This window comes from Stigmatopora nigra, chromosome 4 (genome assembly GCF_051989575.1).
Source record: "Stigmatopora nigra isolate UIUO_SnigA chromosome 4, RoL_Snig_1.1, whole genome shotgun sequence".
Lineage (NCBI taxonomy): Eukaryota > Metazoa > Chordata > Actinopteri > Syngnathiformes > Syngnathidae > Stigmatopora > Stigmatopora nigra.
Genome location: NC_135511.1, coordinates 17,441,495 through 17,466,263, shown reverse-complemented (window position 1 = coordinate 17,466,263; position 24,769 = coordinate 17,441,495). Strand labels below are relative to the sequence as shown.

At 37.2% G+C, this 24,769-nt stretch overlaps 2 protein-coding genes across 2 annotated transcripts; both read left to right on the top strand.

Moving 5' to 3' along the window:
• The first annotated feature begins 319 nt into the window (after positions 1–319).
• On the top strand, positions 320–7,541 carry anxa1a (annexin A1a). The gene is made up of 12 exons (XM_077715512.1): positions 320–398; positions 2,198–2,285; positions 2,946–3,036; positions 3,533–3,627; positions 4,271–4,384; positions 4,641–4,731; positions 5,253–5,332; positions 5,765–5,909; positions 6,657–6,752; positions 6,842–6,900; positions 6,974–7,096; positions 7,186–7,541. The coding sequence occupies exons 2-12, from the start codon at positions 2,226–2,228 to the stop codon at positions 7,243–7,245; spliced, it is 1,014 nt and encodes a 337-aa protein (XP_077571638.1). The 5' UTR covers positions 320–398; positions 2,198–2,225; the 3' UTR covers positions 7,246–7,541.
• A 253-nt stretch (positions 7,542–7,794) lies between these two features.
• On the top strand, positions 7,795–23,840 carry slc33a2 (solute carrier family 33 member 2). Its single transcript, XM_077715511.1, has 6 exons — positions 7,795–7,931; positions 8,770–9,539; positions 17,134–17,281; positions 19,254–19,354; positions 21,077–21,186; positions 23,587–23,840. The coding sequence occupies exons 2-6, from the start codon at positions 8,837–8,839 to the stop codon at positions 23,791–23,793; spliced, it is 1,269 nt and encodes a 422-aa protein (XP_077571637.1). The 5' UTR covers positions 7,795–7,931; positions 8,770–8,836; the 3' UTR covers positions 23,794–23,840.
• Positions 23,841–24,769: the final 929 nt, after the last annotated feature.

Sequence of the window (24,769 nt, the reverse complement as noted above, 5' to 3'; positions counted from 1 at the left end):
TTCTCCCCCATTCTGGTTATACTGCCCCTTGTGGTTGTCCCTTGTGCTCTGCAATTGTCTGCCCACCAATTCAGGGTGTTACCCTCAATGAGCCTGCATAGGCTACAGCACCCCCCGCGAACCTTGTGAGGATAATTCCTACGTTTTTTTGACACATTCTTCCAAAATAAAGGGTTAAGAGTGATAGAGACTGGCACAGCTAGCCCACAAATGACGTATGTATACATTTTCTTTTTTTCTGGAAGGAGGAGACTGTTTTTTTAAGGTGGAGTTCTTCCCTCCCTCCCTCATTCCAAAAAATAATACCTCCCACATCCTTCCCTATATAAATGAACTCCCACTGCTTTTTGAGCGTCCCTGCAAAGTTTGCATTCATTTGCCTCCTTTCCAGCTACACGGTAAGTCCCGTTTATTTCACTAGCAATCTCCATTATGTCGTCGAGAATCTATTTACAAATTTGAAAGCGTAAAGTTGATCTTTTTGACGAAGTAATTCCATAAATTCTACTTGGTTCTGTCATGTGTTGTACGATCGACGTGGGTGTGGCCGGAAGCAAAAACCTCACTTTTTGCCTTCTAGCTATCATTAAACATTAGAAAATCGCGATCATAATGCAGACAAGTATTGACGTGTCTGCTCTGATACATTTAATAACTTTTAAAAATGTCAAAAAAGACTGTCCATAGCATGCATCCGCGTTCGTTGGAAAACGTGGGTGTGGCCAGGCATACTTCACCACTAGTACACTGCTATAGTATTGCCATCATGGAAAATTTGCATCATATGCAGTATAATCCCAACTATAATGAATACATCCTGTGGGGGAAGTTACTTTTCAAATAGAACTTCAAATTTATCTACTGAATGTAGTGCCATGATAAAAAAGTAAAAAAAAAACACTATGCTTTGTGAGGAAGTCACTTTTAAAACAGGATTGAAACATATAGGGCCATTATAGAAAGCTCATCTTTGAATTGAATGCTTTTATTGTCATACAAGTATGTATAATGACATTTAAGGTTTCACCATGAAGTGCACAAATAAATAAACAATTGTGATACATAACATATAAGAAAGAAATAAAAAAAAAGTAGTCAACATAAATAAGTAGTTAACATTACTCAACCACATAAATAAGTAGTCAACATAAATAGTCAGCCACAGAAATAAGTAGGCAACATAAATAGACTACCACATAAATAAGTAGTCAACATAAGTATTCGGCCACATAAATAAGTAGTCAACATAATTAGTCGGCCACATAAATAAGTAGTCAACATAAGTAGTCGGCCACATAAATAAGTAGTCAACATAAGTAGTCGGCCACCTAAATAAGTAGTCAACATAAGTAGTCGGCCACCTAAATAAGTAGTCAACATAAGTAGTCGGCCACCTAAATAAGTAGTCAACATAAGTAGTCGGCCACATAAATAAGTAGTCAACATGAGTAGTCGGCCACATAAATAAGTAGTCAACATGAGTAGTCTACCACATAAATAAGTAGTCAACATAAGTAGTCTACCACATAAATAAGTAGTCAACATAAATAGTTTACCACATAAATAAGTAGTCAACATGAATAGTCGGCCACATTAATAAGTAGTCAACATAAGTAGTCGGACACATAAATAAGTAGTCAACATAAGTAGTCGGACACATAAATAAGTAGTCAACATAAATAGTCTACCACATAAATAAGTAGTCAACATAAGTATTCTGCCACATAAATAAGTAGGCAACATAAATAGTCTACCACATAAATAAGTAGTCAACATAGTCAGCCACATAAATAAGTAGGCAACATACATAGTCTACCACATAAATAAGTAGGCAACATAAATAGTCTACCACATAAATAAGTAGTCAACATAAGTATTCGGCCACATAAATAAGTAGTCAACATAAGTAGTCTACCACATAAATAAGTAGTCAACATAAGTAGTCTACCACATAAATAATTAGTCAACAACATATAAATAAGTAGTCAACATGAGTAGTCTACCAGATAAATAAGTAGTCAACAACATATAAATAAGCAGCCCTTCAAATTTTGCTCGTTAATGTAGTTTTTCTGATTTACAGCTCAATGATAGAAGTCCAATTTATTTAAACTGGGATCACTTGTTGCCAGCCAATGCATTAACATTTGTATTTTTATTATTATTATTTTTAATCACCCTTTCCTTTGCCTGACAGAGAATCCTGCAGTCCGTCCATCTCCAGCATGGCCTTCATCAGAGAGTTCATGATGCAAACCGTTTATCTGGGCATGCCAGATGAGTCAGTAAGTCACCGCACTTCTCTTCCCGTTGCTAATGCCAACCGCCATGTTTGTTCCTTCTTTTTTTTCTCCCTCTTTCCGTGGTATGCTCTGGTGGAAAGTTTTCCTGGCAGACTTTAGCGAGAACCAAAGAGGGGTGGAACATTAAAACATACCACAGAGGGTGTAAAGTTGAAAAGTTTAGTAACATGAGGGCGGAGTGGGCTGACAAATGAGACAGTTTAAAGGAATATTACATAAGACAATTGCTGATGGACATTCTTATCAGTCCTTAAAACAACTAAAATAAGATTTTTGTTCATCTTGTGAATGCGTGACTTAATGGAACAGGAATTTGGGCCCCTCCCTCACTCCCTATCTAAAGTTGTCGAACCGTAGAATGCCGCTCATGGTTCGAGTTAATCTCTCATCGTAGTCATTCTTATTCCAGTTAACGATAACATGTTGGTACTGGAAGGGTCTTGGTGCTTTTTTTGGGTTGCCAGGTTGTTTTTTTGCTTATTTCCAGTCATGATTTCTGACTCTTTTTGATAAAGATGAAGAGAAAGGAATAAAAACAGTAAAGGTCAAAAGGTTAAAGGTTGAAAAAGTGTATTTTTGTTCAAAAGTCAATGTTTTATGAGGTTGTTAAATATGTTTTTCTCTCTCTTTGTGGAATCTTAGATCTTAAAAAATGAAGGGACAGTGAAGGCCTCGCCACATTTCAGCGCCAGTGGGGATGCAGCCATCTTGGATCAGGCTATTAAGGCTAAAGGTGATTTTAAAATGCATATAGGCTATAAAGAAATATATTTTTTGCTGGTTATTTGCTAATAAAAATGTTCCTTTTTTGTTCTAAAATTTGTAAATAGAAAATTTTGGACTCTAAAGTGGATAGGATTATAAAATGCATCCAGATTGAGTTATTTTTCATAAATAAGACTCGAACATCAATGCAATGCATTTTTTCATTTTTTCTTTTTTTGAATTGAATTGATTTTATTGTATTTAAACTGAATTTTAGATATAATTTTTTTTATAGGTATTTATTGATTGTTTTATGGATTGTATTCCTGGAGAAGTTATGCAAAAATTTGGGTTAAGACAAAAAGCACGATTTTTGGGAAAAATAAAGGATTTTAAGATGCTGTACAGTCAGAAAAAAATCAAAATATTAAAATCTGTAAAGTCTCATTCACCCCGAAAGTCAGCTGTTTAAAGTTTATTTGTCAATTTTGATGCTTCTGTATGACATTACATGTTTTTTACAGGGGTGGACGAAAACACCATTATTGAAGTACTGGTGAAGCGCAGCAATGAGCAGAGGCAGGAGCTTAAAGAAGCTTACCAACAAGCCAGTGGCAAGGTAGGGAAAAAGTACACAAATTTAGGGGAAAGCCAACAGTTATTACTCATCATTTATGCTCACGTTTTTGTGAATTTCTCTTTTGAGGGTATAGGATTCTGTCCTAACTTAGATTTTTATAGCTTGAAATGTGAGTAATTTGAGGCAGACGCAAATTATAGTGTGGTTGAACAGACTGCTTTTTGATTGGTGCTGGGTGGTTAAATGTAGTAACACTGAAAAGGGTGGGGCACTGTCATGTGACTCGGCCTGGGGATGAAATCTTTCTAAGGGGGAAAAAAGTGAGAAGAAAATTGATTATGCAAGCCCAAATTAAGTGGAAACTTGCATTCAAACTGGCGTATTTTTCGGACTATAAGTCGCATTTAGCCAAAAACTCCATAATGAAGAGAGGGGCATTTTTTATTTTACTAGAAACCAAGAACAGGGTAAAAAGGCACTTTCACATAACTTTTACGAAAAAATTAAATAAAAAAACACCAGGGCCCAGCCAAACTATGATAAAATTGTGACTTATAGTCCTTTAAATACGGTACTTGAACTGATTCAGCTTGGAGAAAACATGATTTAAGTTGTAAATCTAGTTTTGTTAACAATTTTTGCTGAAAAAAACCCTAAAATATTGTCTATTTTTCCCATGAAGCCCCTGGAGGTGGCGCTGAAAAAGGCACTGAAGGGAGATTTGGAGGACGTGGTCATGGCTCTTCTCAAAACGCCAGCCCAGTATGATGCCCAGCAGCTGAAAATGGCCATGAAGGTATATAAAATGCACGTATACATGTCCTCACATTGTTCCACACCCTCTTCCTTGCTGGCACATGAGCCAGGGGGAACTGCTGTTGTTGCACTTTGAATGTCAACACTGTTTTAATTTTTTTTTTGCTGGGTCATTTGTTTTGGCGTCCTGCCAACTTCCATCTATTCACCTTGCTTTGTCCCATAGGCATCATAAACAGTGTTGTGAAAAGCAGTTTGTGAAACAAAAGGCACATCTTTTCGTTCTTCGTTTTCAGGGCTTGGGAACAGATGAGGACACCGTTATTGAGATTTTGGCTTCCAGGACCAATGTGGAGATTTTGGAAATTAAAAAGGCATACAAGGAAGGCAAGTTTAGGCTAATGTTAAGCCACTGTTTTAGTCATTTGTTATAAAAAAAAATACAAAATTTATGACAGATTGTCAAACATTTGAGACTAAACACTGTAGTTTTAATCGATTTTTTTTCACAAAACCCATTTTGACATAGTAACAGTGTGTATACGATATATACATAAACTATTTATCCATGTGTATATGCATTTCTATACATGTTTGTGTATATGTTTTGAATTGAAGGCGTTTATTACCATAATACACGTTTAATGCTTATCCATGAAGTGCACATATAATTTAGTCATAAAAATATTTATAATCAAAATGAAGTGAGGTAAAAAAAGTGATAGTGTGTATGTATATGTGCGTGCTTATGTATATGTGCGTGTTTGTGTATATGTGCGTGTTTGTTTATGTGCGTGTATATGATTAGCCACACTTAAATGTTCCACTTTATTGCTATATATGGCATGTTAGTCAGATCCAATATGGTAAAATAACAGCATTTTTGTTTTGTTTTATTGTGACTTAAGAGTACAAAAAGGACCTGGAGGAAGATATCCGATCTGACACCAGTGGAGACTTTCGGAATGCACTCATTTCCCTCTGCAAGGTAGAGTTTGCGCACCCTTTCTTTATTTTCTTACAGGATGTTTGAGGTGGATTTTGTTGGCCTTTTCTTTTCTCGCCGCTGTGGAATAGTTTGAGGTTAAGACAACATGGCACTCCTACATAGCAGCTATAGAATAAATTCCTTCCAAATATTTACATCATCAAGTCAGGATGATTCATTTGATTGTTGTTTAAGGTCAAGGGTCATCATAAAGACACTTCCTATATGTTTTGTCACTCTAATAATTTTAAATAATGAACATTGTGATGAAAAATGGTGGTCAAAAGAATTGTATAATAATAAAATAACAGATTTAGGAAAATGCAATTACATTCAGAGGGATTTTGTAACTTGAAAATTTCGTACATGGAGATATTTGTAAGTAGAGGTATGACTGTATTTAAGAATCTTTGTTATGTTTATGTTATGCAGGCTAACCGTACAGAGGGAGTATGTGAACAGCTGATTGACAGCGATGCCAGATCTTTGTATGAGGCTGCAGAAGGGAGGAAAGGAAAAGACTGCTCGGTTTTTATCGAAATCCTGACTGTCAGGAGCGCGCCTCATCTGCGTGAAGGTCAGATAACTCGCCATTTTGTCTTCTTAAAGAGCTGGGAGTGTCCAAACACATTTTTCTGTGAAAAAAACAAAGCATAGCAGGGTGGTCTTGAAATTCCCTTTTTTTTAAGTGGATCGGAATTGGGTAAAACCGTCAGTAAAGCCTTGTTTACTAGAATTTCGTCGTTTTTATCATGTGATGAATGTAAGAATTTTACAATATCTGTAATTTTCCATTTTTGCTGCAGAAAAATACAAATCAAAACTCTCCATTGGGAATGACTGGGATTTAACAATAATTTGCAGAAATAAGCGTCCAATCCATTTTGTCTAGGAGGTGTGGCAGTGATCAAACAACCCTTGTCAACTTGGATTGGACGCCTATTGCTGGAAATTATTGTTAAATCCCAGTCTTCCCAGTAGAAAGAGTTTTTATTTCTATTTTTCTGCATCAAAATAATGGAGGTATAAGGAAATTGTAAAATTCTTGCATTCATCACATGAAAAAAACGATGAAATTCTACACCGCTTTTTACATTGATTAGTAATAATGTAAGAGGCACTTGCATCTAGCAATAGAATGTAGGCTCTACTTAAGATTCTTTTGTGGGCCTTATCCAATGATATTTTCGCATCAATGTAAAATTCTTGCATTCATCACATGAAAAAAAACAATGAAATTCTACACCGCTTTTTACATTGATTAGTAATAATGTACTTTTCTTGATTTTATACAAGTTTTAACTTATTTACTTTTATTTTTCAGTATTTCAGAGGTACTCAAAGTACAGCAAAGTGGATGTAGCCAAAGCAATTGATATGGAAATGAAGGGTGACATTGAGAATTGCCTCACTGCAGTAGGTAAAGCCACATTTATGCACTTTAACTTGATTTGGAATATTTTATGAATGTTATAAAGTGTAATTTTGGTGTATTTTACTTTATTTTAGTCAAGTGTGCTGGGAGCAGGCAGGCTTTCTTTGCTGAGAAGCTCAACCTAGCCATGAAGGTCTCATATACGCAAAGATTATTTGTATTTTTTGCATTTTTTTTAGTTCTTATTGTTGACTTTTTAATTCCAGGGATCCGGAACCCGCAAAAACATCCTGACGCGGATCATGGTGAGCCGTTCGGAAAAAGATTTGAAGCTAATTAAGGCTGAATACAAGAAGAAATATGGGAAAACACTCTACCAGGATATTCTGGTGAGATAACAATATAATTTTCTTGATTCCTTGATGGGTTAAATTGTTTAAAAATGTAAAAGAGTTCAACAACTACTTTGTTTTTCCAGGATGATACCAAAGGAGACTATGAGAAGATTCTTCTTGCTCTCTGTGGGAGTGAGAACTGATTTTCTTTCTACTCACTGAGCACTAAAATGGCTAAAAAAATGTGTTAGACTGAAATGGGCTTCCGAGTCTAGCTGTGTAAAATAACCCAATCAGAAATATTAACCGGGATGTGAAAAGGTATAATATAATCTTTAGGAGAAATTAATTTGGAATTCAAAAACACTGGATTTGGGTTGATAAAAAGATATCTTGGTTTGAACAGGTGCCTGGAAAAAAATAATAAATACACCAAAATACTCTATACTGTATACCTGTTTGACTGAAGGAGCTTAAGCAAATAAAATGTTTTTTTTTATCTACGTTGACAGACTTTCTAATATCCATTTTTGTGTTCTAAATAAGGATGATATAATAGCCTTTATTAAAAATTACATGCTTTTTCCATACAGGTTACATGTATAAAACAAAATACAACACTACAACAAAACATTGACAAAGACGGGCAATGTAAAAAAAACCTTAATGTTTGTAGAGTTGATAATTTTTTTAATTGATGTATTTTGACAATATATATTAATTGTAAAATATGATGGAATTTGACCAAGTGCATTGTCAGCGTTGCCAGATTCCGTCATTTCTCCCTCCTTGTTTAACATCATCTGAAGGCGGAGTTAGGGTTTCTGATCTGGCAACCTCTTCCTGCTCCACCACCAATACAAACATTTCAAGCGGAGAGCGATCGACGGTGAGCTAGCGTTTTCTGACCAACTTTTATCTATTTTCACTCTGTTTTGAGATTAAATCACAAGTCACAATCGCAATTCCCAGATAAACTTAACTGCAAAAACGCCGTGTATTTTGAAATCGATCTGTCTGAATGAGATTGTATGCCACAGTGCTAACGAAATGTGGCTAGGGAAATGTCACAGAATGCTATATTGTCCAATGAAAAACTCATCAAATTGCACTACTACATTTGGATCTATATAACATGACATACCCGGAACATAACATATAGCATCGGCATGTTTTTATATGTATTTTTCCTCTTTTCCTTCACACGCTACTATGCACGTGTGCCAAATGTTAGTAATGATGACCCGGCATGCTGAGTTTAAAAATAGACGCACTTGACTCCTCGGCTAAGTGCCTGATTAAAAATGTCATTAAAATCATATATATAGAGATATTCGATTCTAAATCATTTACATGCATAAAAACTTTGGATAGTGACCATTTTAGCCTGCTCCTCCATTACCTAAAGCAAGGATAGGAAACCTATGGCTCGAGAGCCACATGTGGCTCTTTTGGTGGACACAAATGGCTAACATGTGAGCTAAAAATATATAAATCGTTAGTGACAGAGCTGAAATGCTGCATATTTCAAAAAATTGCATTAGACTTCTGGAATGCAAACTATCATTGATTAGCAATTACATAAGAATGTTGTCAATGTTGTTTTCCACTTTAAAAGTGCCGAAATGACTAAAAACAAAGGTATTTTGACTTTTACATTTGGAGTATGGCTCTCAGGGAATAACATTAGAAAATATGAATTGTTTATGGCTCTCTTTGTCAAAAAGGTTCCCCACACCTGACCTAAACGATGACAACCACCTGACCAATGGACCCCTGCACATTTGTATCGAGATGATGAACGACAAACTGGTCTTTTTGGGACTACTTTACTTCGTCCAGGGTATCCCATATGGCCTCCAGTCTTCCCTCCTCCCCGTTTACCTTCGTGGTGCCGGCCATTCCCTGACCCGCATTGGCTTCACCAAGATCTTGTACTTCCCATGGGTCCTCAAATTGCTCTGGGCCCCTCTAGTGGACAGAATCGGCACCAAGCGCCGATGGCTAGTTGCTACGGTATCCGGACTGGCGCTAACCTGCCTCGCCAGTTCGGCCCTGGCTCCGGAAATGCACATCTGGGGGGTGGCGGGGACCCTCCTTGCCATGAATACCCTGGCCTCAGTCCAGGATATTGCGGTAGACGGAGCCGCGGTGGGCCTTCTAAAAGGCCGTGGCGAGCTCGGACTGGGTAACACGGCTCAAGTCGTGGGCTATAAAGCCGGATCAGTTTTTGCTGGAGGTGGGCTGCTTGCCGTGATCGACGTAGCCGGCTGGAGCTGGATGTTCATGTTGCTGACTTTTGTGTACGCGGGCGTGGCCCTTTTCGTCTGGGGGGCCCCCGTGCTGGATGAAGAGCCAGTGAGGGGACAACCGGCAGATGGAGGAAGAAGAGGAGGGCAGGGTGTTGATGCTTTGATGCCGTGGAGAGTGTGGAGGAAACTGCTGGCCGTTCCGGGTACTGCGTGGACCGTCCTCTATGTGCTGACGTATAAATTAGGTGAGTTGGATGCCCAGGTGAGCGTGTGCTAGTTTGTTTGGTTGTCTTTGGTGTCAAATGTCAGGGTCCGAGACCCACTATTTATATGCAATAATGTCACTTTTGTTAAAATCTGCACCAAAATGTTTTGGTAACAAATATTCGGTTTTAAAGCAAATTCATTAAAAGTTCAATGACTAAGTATGTCCATTGACAACTAATTTTCGAACTAGAAGTTTGCTGCATATTGCATAATGAGATAAATATTCTTCCATAAACAGAGATATAATGGCGTCAATAGGTTTGACATAGTACATGTACATGTTAGTGCCCGTTAACTATTATGCTAAATTTTAGTATAGATATTTTTTAAAATATTTGTTACAGTTTAGTGAATTGCAATTTTTTATTCAACAATGTTTTTAATTGTGTTAGGTGTATTGCAAAGTAGTCCTATTTCTAAATATTATTGGATAAATACAATATTAGTATTTTATGCATGTCTTCCAAAAAATATTTTGATCATTCCGACTGTTATTTAGTTTTTTAAAATTATTGTATTTATTAATTATTCATTTTTCTTAATACAATGGCTTTTGAGAGCATTTTAGCCGAAAAAAAATATTACCTTGTCCCCAATTATAGTATTCCAACCTGCCTTCTACATTTCGCCGCTAGAGGTCTCTGTTGACACGTCTATAAAAACTAACTTTTACAATTAATAGGAAAAAAAGTACTAGTTTTCCTTTTTCAAAGTACTCATGATAAAAAGGAGCCACCTTACTAGTCAGTACTAGTAAAAAAAAACTTTTAACTTGATTTGTTATCTTAATTTAAGGCAACATCTTTCCAAACACGACATCGTTCTGTAAATAACAGAAATTTAAAGTAGTTTTAAGATCATTTTTGTGTACGTCTGTGTGGGTGATAATAGTTTATGGATGTAAGTTTGGTCGCAAAAGGGGATTACAGGAGGATTAAGTGTCTTTGTGTCTGAAAAGGAATCGCACGTATTCTGATTTTGCTGCTTGCACGTGGGTGGTGGAAATGTAGTAATTGTCCTTTCCCATTTGCATAGCATTCACTTATACATGTGTGAGAAGGCATAGGCATGGGATAGGGGGCTTTTGTTTTTAAGTCCTATGTGTTTTTGAGAGAGTGTTCCATAATCGGATGAGCCCCAACAGACGACACTACTAGACAGAATATGAAGGCTGGCTGGAGCCCCTAATCTGTCTAGGGAGGAAACCCCCCACCCCACAACACTCTCCCGCAAGCCCATGGGCGCGTAACGTCAGTTCAAATTCAGTTCTTATTTTTTAAATGTTACCTTGCCAATGTGCTTTCTTATGTTTATTTTTGGCGATATTTTTTGTTTGTATGGAATATTACTCGTTTGGGTTTTTCTTTAGTTTGTCAGTGTCATGGTGTGATCAGAATTTAGCGGAAATTGGGCCTAAACTGTAGCGGAATTGGGTGAAAAATGTTTTTTTAAAGGTTTTGTAATGGGGGTTAATGGGGTAGGCTAACAAAAAAGATGCATAAGTATAATGCAAAAATGTGTTGATATACGGACTATATTTTGACATTGTAACAAACATTAAAGTATGAAAAGCAAAAAAGATGCATAAATATAATGCAAAAATCTGTTAATATACAGACTATTTTGACTCTATTGTAACAATCCTTAAAGTATGAAAAGCAAAAAAAAGATACATAAATATAGTGAAAAAATGTGTTGATTTACAGACTATATTTTGACACTATTGTAATAAACCGTAAAGTATTAAAAAACAACCAAAACAAACTTAAATTACAACTAAAATAGCTCACTTTACTGCAATTGGTTGTTATTCGCCTTGCAAGTTTATTCATGTAAAATATATTTTTTAAACTAATTATTTTCAATACTATTGTGGTGCTGCATTACTGTCTTTTTTATGCTTTTGTAATCACTCTTTTATATTATTATAATTTGTGGTAGTTCTATTCAAATCAGGTGGAAAAAATACTTAAAAAATACGTTAAAGTACATTAAAAAGTACTTTTTTTCCCCATCCTACTCAATACAATTCCTGGGTATTTGGACTCAGTAGGGGGAGGGGAGGAACTTATGGCGACAGGAGGATATTTTTTTTCAGAGGGGAAAAGGACTTGCAGGGATGGAAGGGATGAATTAATGAACAAGCACCACATGGTGCCCTGGGAGGGACAAAACAACATGAGCGCAGAAATAAACACTAGGTCCAAACATACTGCAATGCTATCTAAATTCCATTGACCAAAGTCAACTAATTCCAAAAAAAATCATTGTATCTTGCATAAAATGTGAAAAAAACTCACTCATGGCGCCACTGTCTTACCTAGGGATGCAAACTAGGCCGCTATGGACACATTTCCTGGTTGTACCGGTCACATGACTTCATTTTTAAATTTGTCTACGTGTAGGTACACCCTTAAGGAATGTGCGATTCAATTTACGATGTATATTGTATCTCAGAAATACCACGTTCGATGATTTTTCTTAAGATTTTCCCTTCAAAGTAAGACATTTGTACTCCCTATTAAAACCATGAATATGGAGGTGAAAATTGTGAATCAGGGGGCGGCTTATACGAGGGAAATTGTCAAATTCAACCATTTTATGGCAATTTTCAGGGTACAGTTTATACACAGGGTGGCTCATGTGAGAGAAATTGTAAAATTCAACCATTTTAAGGCAATTTTAAGGATACGATTAATACGTGGGGCGGCTTATATGAGGGAAATTGTAAAATTCAACCATTTTAAGGATATTTTAAGGGTACAGTTTATACGTGGGGCGGCTTATACGAGGGAAATTGTAAAATTCAACCATTTTAAGGCAATTTTAAGGGTATGGTTCATACGCGGAGTGGCTTATACGAGGGAAATTGTTAAATTCAACCATTTTAAGGTAATTTTAAGGGTACGATTTATAAACAGGGCGGCTTATATGTGAGAAAATACGGTCCCACATGAAATACTAATTCAAACTTTAAATCTGAGGGTCCTTTTTTGCTATATTCCAATAGTTTGTATGCTCTCTCCATCCCTTTTTGTGTTTTGCATTGTTGTATGTTGCGTATAAAAATATTAAGGCAGGCTTGTAGGGGGTAAAATGTGGCTTGGTTGCATCACAAGTTATAAAACTGTTCTTTTTCTGGTTTACTGACTGATGAATGAGTATCGACTGTCCTTTCTAAATCAACACTGGCTACACAAACCTCAAATTTGTTAGCATCTCCTGTCCATGTCAATGAGATCAGTTCTACACACGCGCTACACAACATTGTGACTAAAAATGTCAAAAGATTTGAGGTCTAATAAGCCATCCCACTCTTGAGATCGACCAGAATTGGACAAAAAGCCGCCTCCATGAAGCAAAATCAACAATTCTGCACGACGTCCGCTCTCAATCTTTAGCGCATTTGTCTTTTTGGGTGTCATTTTTCTGGCGCCTGTCTAGAGTATAAACGCAAAGAGTACAGTTTCTTTGAGCCTGACATCCTCCTCTGTTTCCTCTTGAATAACCTCGTAACAATGACTGCGTTGTGCCCACCACCCTCCCCTTCGTCTTCGTCTTGGCCCCCCCATGTATCGGTCCATCACTTGACTGTCCTCGTCTTGGGCTTCTTTACTGTCCATCTTGTCTTATTTAAGTGGTGTTTTTGGGGAAATTAATGCACCGTGATTGTCGTTTTTTTGCAATTTGTCCAGCAATTGTCATTTTTGATCCGATTTCTTTAAAATTAGCTAAAAATGAGACTTTAAAAATGTATTTGTAGGCTCTGTGACCTGAAATTTGGTAAAAAATCAAAATATCTACACTACTTTTATACATTAAGCCAAATTTAGACTTTTTAAAAACATTTCTAGGCTTTTTTTCCTGAAATTGTGTAAAAAAAAAATGTATACTACTTTAATACATTGAGCCAAAATGAGACTTTTAAAAATATTTCTAGGCTTTTTTTCCCCAAAATTGGGTAAACATTTAAAAAAATGTACACTACTTAAATACATTGAGCCAAAATGGTACTTTTAAAAAATGTATTTCTAGGCTATTTTCCCGAAATTGGGTAAAAAATACAAATATTTACACTACTTGATTACATTGAGCCAAAATGAAACTTTTTAAAAATGCATTTCCAGGCTTTGTTCCCAAAATTTGGTAAAAAAAATAAAAACATTTACATTAATACATTGAGCCAAAATGAGACTTTTAAAAAATGTATTTCTTGGCTATTTTTCCTAAATTGGGTAAAAAATAAAAACATTTTAGATTACTTTAATACATTTACATGGTATTGGATCGGAACTCCATTTTAAAAAAACAGGTTACTTAGACTCAGTTTGTTTCAAAAAAAGGCCAATTGAGACATTTCTAATACACATAACGTATTTATTCGCATATAAGCCCTAGCTTAGCCCTTAGCGAACAATAGCAGGCACAAAAAATGCATTTTATCTATTTATCTTTTCTCTATTTAGAAATAAATGACCAGATCGACCGCATTATCTTGCGTTTCGTCCTTGTCATGTCTAAATTGTGCGCATATAAGCCTTACCCTCGATTCAGTCATCATTATTTTAGCAACAAATACGGCCTATACGCGAGAAAATACGTTATGTACATTTTTCCTTCTAATTGTTTCACCATTTTTTTCCTTGGCCTCTACTGTTTTCTGTTTAATCTTTGCACATCTAATGAAATCCCTGCTGAAATGGACAATCGTTGCTTTGAGAATATTAATAGAATGGAATAATCAGCACGGTTGTTTGTCTGTGTAGCCAATAGCCCCCCTCATCCCACCCCCCTCAATCCAGCCTCCATCTTTTTAAAGAAATAATTAGTTGAAGGCAGGCAGGCAGGACTGTAAAAACTCCAAACACTGAGCTGAACAACAGGCGGACACGCAGAGAAGCTCGGGTAAACAACCCTGGCTGCGTAGGTACTAATCACGCTAGTTACCGCTTAGCAATGATCAAATATACAACCTACTGTACTTCTTGTTGTTGATCACGTAACTGATTTCCGACTTGGAGATGTGTTAAGAATATTTCAGGTCATATTGACGTTAAAATGTGAGGTGAGCAAAGATTTTGTAGCAAAAAAATTCAAAGATGTCAACAAAGGCTGGCTCTAGAGGTGACTGTGTATAGTTCCCTTCAAAATAAATTAGCCAAATTTTTGCACATTTGTTCATTTTCTGAAGCACTTTATCCTCAAGTTTTTTTAAATATATTGAAATATTAACTAATTTTTCCCTTAGTTCACGTGTGTCAAAGTGGCGGCCCGGGGGCCAAATCTGGCCCGCCGCATCATTTTGTGTGGCCCAGGAAAGTAAATGAGGGCTGACTTTCTGCTTTCGGATCAAATTAAAATGAAGAGTATAAATGTACATTAAATTTCCTGATTTTCCCCCCTTTTAAATCAATAATTGTCATTTTTTAATCATTTTTTTCCTCAGTTTTTAGTTAAAAAATAATTTTGTAAAATCTAAAAATATATTTAAAAAAAACTAAAATAAACATTGTTTTAGATCAATAAAAAACTGACTTGTCCATAGCACTACATTGCAAAAAAAATAGACTTCTAAATCCAATTTAGCACAAAAAAGCAAATTAATTAATATCATACAAAAACTGACCCTTCACCAATCTGAAAACTACACCAAAAAGACATTTAAGCTTCTTATGCAGGCCATATCAACATTTTTTTTCATACCACTCACTACATTCCAATCGAAACTATCCACCCAATCCCAGTTATCATTAATTTTCCTCTCTCCCATACAACATACACATTGATGACCATTGAAGAAACACCATTCCCTTGCTCCCACCTCCTCCAAATCCATCCATTTATCTCCTCTCTTCTATTCCCCCATTTGTTTACATTAACTACTGGTGATCACTATGTAAACTGCCAGCAGGGAGCAGCCAAACATGAGTGACACAAGTATGAGAAAGAAGCTTGTTACCGGCACAACAAATCCACATTTCCTTTTTCCGCTTGCCTTTTTGTTGGTTTGTCACGCACGCCGCCACCCGTTAAAGCGACGGCGCCACATTTCGTTTCCCGGCGTCTCCCATTTTTTTTTCTTTCCTTTTCATCTGTCTCTCTCTTCCTCTTTCTCTATTTTTGTTTGTCTCCTGGCTGAGTGAGCGAGCAATCCGTCGCCGGCGTCTTTTTGACAGCAACCTGGGAAGCTGAGCTGTCAATCAAATGGCGGCTCCTTGGTCCCACTGTCTTTGTGAAGTCGGTCTCCATTAATATAATAATGGCGTGTCGTCGGCACCTCTGAATATTTTACTGTAATGTTCAGCAGAACATTACCCCCGCATACAAGTCGGAGCGCCTGACAGAAACTTTTTATTTTGACTGAAAGCTTCGTCTGATGTCGACTTCGTCTTCAAGTTCAGCTGTTTTTGTTGTGTTTTCCCTTTTTTTTTGCGCATTAGGACAAGTGCCAGGCCTACTACGTTTGATAGTGACTGAGGGGATTCTTTTTCTTGTTACACATCTATTATTGACACTTTCCAGGAATAGGCAAAAGGGGGCAACGCGTGCCAGAATTACGGAGTCATCATCCCCTTCTTCTTTCTTTTTGTTCGGGCTTTATCACGCAAAATAACCTTCTTGGCTGCAAGCAGGTTTTTTTTTGTTCAAGGGGGCGTTTTTACATGTTTAGATCTGTTGGTGGTGATGTTTGAAAGCAGGAAGAACTGCCAATTAGCGTATTCTTTGGACTATAAGTCGCACTGTGACAGCCTAACAATGCAAAAAGAAGAGGGGAATGAATGTACGGTGCATTTTTTTTTAGCAGGAACTAGTAGAAAGTTGAGTCATAATAAAACCATAAGGTAGTAAATTTTTTTTCGGATAGTCTATTTAACCTGAAAAAAATCGTAGCATAATGTATACTGAATTTTGTCGTATACATGCTGTCTATGTATTTTACTTAAGATGTTCCCTTCAGAGTAACACATTTGTACTCCCTATTAAAACCTTGAATATGGAGGTGAAAATTGTGAATCAGGGGGCGGCTTATAAGAGGGAAATTGTCAAATTCACTGATTTTAAGGCAATTTTAAGGGTACGGCTTATACGCAGATGCGGCTAATATGCGAAAAAAATACGCTATTTGTTGCACTTGAGTATAAGTCAAAGGCCCAACCAAACAATATAAAAAGTATGACTTATATTCCCAGAAAATATGGTAACTAATTTACTGCCATCATTTTTTTTAGCTAAATGTATGTTACTGTTTATGTGAGCTAATTTAATTAAAACGAGAAAACATTAAAGTCAGTAGAAAAGAAGAAAATCAAACCATAAAGACAACAACATGACACATTTAAAATTGACAATATTTTTTTGACTATAAGTCGCACCAGGCAAGAAACAAGTACCAAAAAAATCCAAGCAGTATAAGTCACATTTTTGGGTTAATTGTATTACACCAGGAATCCAAGATATACACTCAAATGGACATAGTCCACAACTTCTGTTTTGATAATCTGTGCACCCAAACCTGACAGTTTTTACCCATTTCTCTACCCACATCCACACCCCCGAACACCCCATTTTTAGGCGAGCAAGGAGCAGTCACCATGTTTCCCTTGTTCCTATTGGATCACCACATGAGCGCCAGGGAGCTGGGCTTCTGGAACGGCATCATCGCCATGGGCTTCTCCATCTGTGGCTCCTCCCTGGGAGGTTTTCTGCTCGCCCAGTTCAGGTAAACCCTCGGTATCAAACCTACGACCCGTGGGCCCGATCGGACCCCTTTGGCGGGCCACATCCGGCCCGTGGGATTGTTCAACAAACCAGAAAAACCAAGGAATGATTCCGATTGTTGGAAAATGAAAATCTGATAGATTTCGATCTGATTTGAGTACCGTATTTTCACGACTATAAGGCGCACTTAAAAGTCTTAAATTTTCTCCAAAATAGACAGTGCGCCTTATAATCCAGTGCGCCTTATATATGGAAAAAACAGAAAACCAAAAACGAAAAAGCACCACTGTCGGATATTAAAAAAACACAAACGCCTGAAATGAATACTCAATACTGTGAAATATGCAGATGCCATCTTAGTTTACAAAATATGCCATCATATAGCTCCTCCCCCACTGCAAGATTTTATACAAAAAAATCCAAAACATCAACAATGACTGGCTCTAGAGGTGACTGTAAAGTAGTGAGTGCTTCATACCTGGAAGTCAATAGCAATTACCCTATTTTCACCACTATAAGGCGCACTTAAAAGTCTTAAATTTTCTCCAAAATAGACAGTGCGCCTTATAATGCAGTGCGCCTTATATATGGAAAAAATGGCATTCATTGAGGCTGCGCCTTATAATGCGGTGCGCCTTATAGTCGTGAAAATACGGTAACTCAATCGAACCGTTTTGCATTTGTTTGCGTGTATACTAGCTCAGCGTGTCCCGTAATTTAAGTAAACAGAATGGTTGGAGAACTCAGGGACCTCCCTCGTGTCTGTTGTGTGCCGTGAGAACAGCATGAGATGCAAATTCATTACAGTCAGAAAACATAGGACCACATGCCCATAGTACATAGTCAAAATGTCTTCAGGGTGAGAACACAAAACGGTCCAATTGACAAAAACAAGCTGATTTTGATCTGAAATCATCATTTTTGCTCAAAATATGGTCAGATTTGAGAACTTTGTCACTAACTTAGTCAGTTAAGTCAGTGTTTCCCAACCAAAATTTTGTCATGGAATGTAATATTTTGAGAGAAAAATAAATTGGAATTTAATGAGGTTAAAATTGAACTTTAAAATTAAAATATGTTAAATTATAAATGTAAAGTCTGAGTAAGCATAACATATAAGGAGAAAAGTCATAAAATTATGTGATTAAAACCCTTAAAAAAGACTTATTTTTGCATCACTCATTTTTTTGAAGACATTAGGTCCCTATGAATTTTTTTATTTTGGAATAATTTTGGAAGTCGATGTGATTCCTGCTAATAAAACTTTGATGACAATGACTTATTAATATATAGGCGTCATACTTTTAAATTAAAAAAAAAATCCTGTTCAGATTTTTTCAATGAAAAAAGTGTGCCACAGCTCCAAATAAAAAGTTTGGGAAACCCTGATTTAAGTCATTAACTTAAAGTAAAGTTAATAAATGTGTTAAAAAAAACTTGACTTTTTACAGTTTAATTGTTAGCGTGTTCACATTTGACAAACAATTTAACCTCAAAAAACCTTAGTCAATCCTTACTTGAACTCTCGTAATTTCCTAATGTAATTATTTTATTAATAATGCTTTTATTTTTATTATTATTTTCCGTCTTCCCCCGTCTTGTCTTTTTTACACTTAAGCCCCCCTGCTGTGTCTTTGAGTGACAGGTATCCCCTGAGTGATTGGCATTGCTAATCCTTGATGTCAAAAAACAGTGTGGCATCATCACGTGCGTTTTGTGTACGTGTGTATTTACCGAGGGTGATTAATTACCCTCCCCATGCTGCGATTCTCGTTAGCTTATTGATTACGTCATGAAGCAAAACCACAGGGGGATGATTTTCATGCTCAAACAGCGAGCGAATCAATTAGTGTCTGGGGACTTGTTTACTCAAGCACCCTTGTGTACGCGTGCGTTTGGCTTCACCCTGCGCGACACTTGAAGAGAAATGCTTTTTTTTGATGATTCCAACGTCTTTATTTGTCCGTTTTCAGTATTGGCGCTCTGATGAGGCGGGTTTTTGTCCTGCGAACCGTCAGTATGGTCTTCCAGAGCTCTTTGCTCACCATCTTGGAACCGTCGTCACTTATGACAGGTGAGTAGGTCACTGTGTGATTGGCTGTTTTGGGGACTGTTACCTTGTGCAATAACTTAAGTGGGTTTCAAACCTTTTTGAAAGAGAGAGCCTGAAATAATTCATAGTTGTTCAAAGTTTCACCCTGTGAGACTCCCAGAGACTTCATGAGAGTCACTGAGACTCACTGAGAGTCATTGAGAGTCATTGAGAGTCACTGAGAGTCATTGAGAGTCACTGAGAGTCATTGAGAGTCACTGAGACTCACTGAGACTCGCTGAGACTCGCTGAGACTCACTGAGACTCGCTGAGACTCGCTGAGACTCGCTGAGACTCGCTGAGACTCGCTGAGACTCGCTGAGACTCTCTGAGACTCTCTGGGAGTCTCTGAGACTCTCTGGGAGTCTCTGAGACTCTTTGGGAGTCTCTGGGACTCTCTCAGGCTCTCTCAGACTCTCTCAGGCTCTCTCAGGCTCTCAGGTTCTGTCAGACTCTCTCAGACTCTCTCAGACTCTCTCAGATTCTCTCAGACTCTCTCAGACTCTCTCAGACTCTCTCAGACTCTCTCAGACTCTCTCGAACTCTCTCAGACTCTCTCAGGCTCTCTCAGCCTCTCTCAGGCTCTCTCAGACTCTCTCAGGCTCTCTCAGCTCCCTCTCAGACTCTCTCAGACTCTCTCAGACTCTCTCAGACTCTCTCAGACTCTCTCAGACTCTCTCAGACTCTCTCAGGCACTCTCAGACTCTCTCAGACTCTCTCAGACTCTAAGAGAGCATCAAAGAGTCTCAAAGTGTCTGAGAACTGATTTGCAAATCAAAAAAACTTTTTTTTCTTCTTTTCTACCTTCTGTATTGACCTCCATCAAATAATCACCAGCGACAAATAACCAAACAAAATAAAACAACATTTATCAGCTGATGCTATGTATATGGCAACAATGATTATCATTCCTTTCCCATGGAATATATATGCAAAAGAGATGCCTGCCTATAAGGCCAACAATCTAAAGCCAAGTGATTGCAAGTATAGAGCAAAAAAAAAAAAAATCTAAGTTGTATAAATTATTCAAAGGATGTTGGTGTTCTTTCTCCAGAGAACCATTGAGTCGTTATTGCCTGAATGACATGTGATTGAGTTGCGCAGCGTCTGCGAACATTTGGGAATCAGATGAGCATCATTCATCTCCGCCGGTTGTCTGTTCCCCATTTCGGTCCTCTCAGACTCAACTGAAGCACCCCCCCCCCCCCCTAACCACCACCACCACCCCCCTTAGCCTCCTCCTCTCTTTAAAGCCAATACAAAAATATCAGGGAAAAACGGAAGCAGAAATAAAAGGAACGCCAAAAACATTCACTTTCGCATTTTTCAATATTACATGATAACCTTCCACGGCTCTAGTCAGATTGTCACATTTTTGTGTGTGTGTGTGTGTGTGTGTGTGTCGTGTGTGATTGAAGAGTCTTATTGTGCACAAACTCTGGCAGCTCGGGTGAATAATTCAGCAATCGCAGGAGCCGTGACAGATCAGCGTTGTGGTTTCTCTGTGTTTCTCACCGACACCTCTTCGTGCTTCCCCTCAGAGGATTCCATACATGTGTTTTGGGGACGAGTGTGGGGGGGGTCTGGAATGTTTAAGATAGTTTTTGGCGTCGTAGTGAGCGGCGGTGGGCTAAAGATTAGCTTTTTAAAAAAAAAAAATGTACGACATTCGACGCAATGTATTTAAATGCTTCTCTCCCGCAGGTATGGCCGTCTTGAGTATGAGCGTCCAGCATTTTCTGGGTGGCCTGATTACTACGCTCACCTTTACGACCATGATGCATTGCACTCAGAGGGCAGAGGAGAGTATTCAGGTTAGAGACATGCTAGTTTGGAGAAGAAAATTTGAACTTTTCTGGGTTTTTTTCCTGTTGGCAATACATGTTATCTTATTTTTTTGTACTTTTTTGGTCCTCCTTAGTTTTAAAAGTAAAAGGAAACTCCTGGTAAAATAATTATCTTCATTTGAAAGGTGGAAGTATGCAATTGCAAATTTATTAGACCGCTAACAAAGAGATACTAAATTAATTAAAACAATTATAGGCCATTTTTTGGTGGTATTTACACTGATAAAAAATGACTGCTTCATAAATAAATAAAAAAGCTAATTTGGCTGACTAATGATAGACTTGAGCACAGGTGAAAATGTCTGCTTTAGAAATACATTCAAAAAAAAAGGTAAATTGTGCTGACTGTAATGGAATTAAATTTGAATAAAAATTCTAATGCTGATTGGCTATAGGATTAAATATATTAAATGTTAATATTTCATGTTATTGAGCCACAATTAGAATCATTAAATCATCACCAGTTACACTTCTGACCTCATTTTTCTATTTTAGTGACAGCTTTGCATTCTAGTGTCATGGGTATTAATGACATCACAAGAAAGGGGCGGGCCATGTAGGATACTTGGATTTGATTGGCTAAATGGCCACATTTCTGCACCGGCTTTTGGGAATGTTTACTCCACTATACCACAACACAAAAAATAAGGTTCTTTCCCTTGACTTATAGTTAAATGACTTCCTTTAAGTACAAAAGTAGCCAGTTAATTTCCATCTGACAGCCGTTCACCTAGCACCGTCGAACCCCCCCCATCTTACCCGTGCCGCTTGTCACTTTTCATGAGCTGTTCTCACCCAAAATAAAAAAATAGGATTTCTTAGCAGACCCCTTATTCAATTGACTACTTCCTTCAGCTTTGACCCTTGCCACCCATTCACTTTTGTCCCCCCCACCCCCTCCCTCCCCAAACCACCTCACTCCTTCTTTTGTTATTCCCCAGCACTTAAAGTACTCTATTTTTTCCATTCTGACTTTTTCCTCTTTGGTGGTTGCTTCTCTTTGACATAACTCCTTTTGTCCCCCCTCCTACGTCCCTACGTCCCCCCCCACGTCCCACCACGTCCTATCTGGGCCAGCATTGCCTGGAGGAGATCGTCTTTATAGCGCAGCCATTCGCTCGGTCAATCTCAAGGTGACAAATTATCATTTTAATTGCTTGAATGCTTAAAAAAGACTAAAATATAGGGAAGAAAATCACCATCTATTTTGATTGCTTTGACTTGAGAGCTGAACGGATTAACGGATAGTTGCGATTTGAACTAAAATCCATTTAAAAGGTTCTCATAATATACGTAAAGTTCTTTTTTTTCCCTTTATACCATGTGTGTGTTAGCTCGGATAGCACGCGCAAAGGTGTGTGTGATTCTCACTGAAGCGTCCGGCTATCCAGTGACTGAAAACCGATAGTGTGAGTGCTTGATAAAGAAACCCCCGAAGGAGGAAACCAAATCTGTGAAACAAGTTGTTCGGAATAAAAGAACTTGACTTAGATGTGGTTACTAAAAGGCTCAATGTTGCATTGGGCCACTCCAACTCACTCATTGGCTCCTGTCAATCATCCCAAATGATTTCATTCATAGACACTTTTCTACCTTGTTAGGCTATGATCTCACTTTTTTTTTAGAAGTAGGGCACTTTAAAAATGTAATTCTGCGCTATATTGTGATATTACCTTGCACTAAATCTTGTAGCAATTCAAAATCTGTCTCAAATGATATATTACTTTGTATGCTTTTGGTGGAAATGAAAAAAAAAAACAGTTCCACTCCCGTCCACTGGTTGGCAGCATGGAGGCATTTTCTTGAAATACCTACACAAAGAAATGTGCGGAAATTTGGGCATGTTGACCAATTATTGTCCTTTCAAAGAAAATCTTGTTGGACACTCAAGTCCTAAATTGAAATTTGATTACTTATATTTATTTTATAATTGGACAATAATGCCCAAACAAAAAAATGTGTTATGGACCTTTTTGGGCTGCTAAAGCTAATCTTTTGACATGCCATTTTAGTGTTTGTAATTGAGATAAGATTTTTTTTCATATTTACAATCCTACATGTAAGCACTTTTGCATTAAAAACAAAAAAAATATATACAAAGCTTGTTCAAAATAAAAAAAACAATTGTTTAATGAGCTTTCAGAATCAAATGGATATAAATGTACTTTTGCGTCCATTTTGGTTCATTTTTTTCAAAACACAATACCAAAAAATCGCAACAATTACCTTAAAATGCAGGAATAAATCAAACAAAATCTAACATTATATAACATAACTGACAACAAGCATCAATAATCAACAAGATTTCATAAACCTACACATGGCTATTTATTGTACATGTTTTAATCTTCTGTTGTCGTCCATTAGGCAACACACTACAGTTTCCTGGCGACTCTTGAAGTCTTGGGAAAGCTAACGTTTAGCGCTCTGGCCGGAGGCGTGGTGGATTGGTTCGGCTTCCAAGTGGCCTTCCTCTTCTTCCTCACCCTCTCGGCCGCGACGGCCCTTCACGTTTGGACGGCCACTTATACCGGAGCTCTCAGGGAACACCAACTGAAAGAACAGCCCAAATGAATTTCAAGCAAGGAGGTATTTATTTTTTTACAATTTTACATTGTCATAAAAATACATCTCCGCATTACACACTTTTTCACACTAGAAAGTACTACATTCAAGGTAAGTGAGTAATATTAGCGCCATGTCGTTGTGTAAAAACGTAGTTTTTTTTGTGTGTACATTCAAAAGTGACAAAAAGTTTTACTATTATGGCTAGTAAAGATAGTAAAAAATATACTGACACTAAAGTTGGAAAAGGATCATAACATAGGGCCATATTTTAATAGACTCAGGTGTGTTATAAAGCAATATGAAATTAGAATTTTAAGAATTTGAAGTCCCCTACAAACTTAATTAGTTTTCTTCAATTTTCAAATGTATTATTTATAGCTGCAAAATAGGAGATACAAAGGCAATGTCACATTTTGCAAATGTTGTTTGTCATAGGTTTAAGAAATCTTAGTACTACACACTTGTATTATAACATGTGCTAGATCACCAATAGTGTAACTGTCCATGGTACTGATAACAAATGATCCTGGTCTGGTTTAAAGGTCCCATGTGACCACAATCCAATGTTTCTATTGGATAATAGAAATGCAAGTGTTTGTGGTTGATTAGCAGCAAAGTTGATAGAAGGACGACAAATATGGTTGTAAAAAATGTGGGGTCATGTGACCGTTACAATATGAACTGAAATGTTTTACTTAATAGATTGTAAAACATAGTCATTTTTAAAGGGTTTAATTTGTCGTTTTGAATGATTTTCAGGATTTGCTTATAAAGTCTATTAGCAAAAAAATACAGAGTTTAGGAACCAATTAATTTTGTACCACTTTATTAGAAATGATCACAATTGACCATAAATGAACAACAAATATATGAATGTTTGTTACATGAACATAATTCAAATCTATGAGCATAAATGTGGATGATTTTTTTAGCTCCAATAACAAAATATTTCATATCTTGACTCATCAAGTCAATTAAATTG

What these genes read in the sequence shown, in the direction of transcription:
- anxa1a (XM_077715512.1), top strand. Translation starts at nt 2,226, where the DNA reads ATGGCCTTCATCAGAGAGTTCATGATGCAAACCGTTTATCTGGGCATG. An exon ending in ACCAACAAGCCAGTGGCAAG is followed by an intron (nt 3,628 to 4,270) that starts GTAGGGAAAAAG and finishes TTTCCCATGAAG; the next exon opens with CCCCTGGAGGTGGCGCTGAA. An exon ending in AGCTCAACCTAGCCATGAAG is followed by an intron (nt 6,901 to 6,973) that starts GTCTCATATACG and finishes TTTTAATTCCAG; the next exon opens with GGATCCGGAACCCGCAAAAA.
- slc33a2 (XM_077715511.1), top strand. Translation starts at nt 8,837, where the DNA reads ATGATGAACGACAAACTGGTCTTTTTGGGACTACTTTACTTCGTCCAG. An exon ending in TTTCTGCTCGCCCAGTTCAG is followed by an intron (nt 17,282 to 19,253) that starts GTAAACCCTCGG and finishes GTCCGTTTTCAG; the next exon opens with TATTGGCGCTCTGATGAGGC. An exon ending in GGGCAGAGGAGAGTATTCAG is followed by an intron (nt 21,187 to 23,586) that starts GTTAGAGACATG and finishes GTCGTCCATTAG; the next exon opens with GCAACACACTACAGTTTCCT.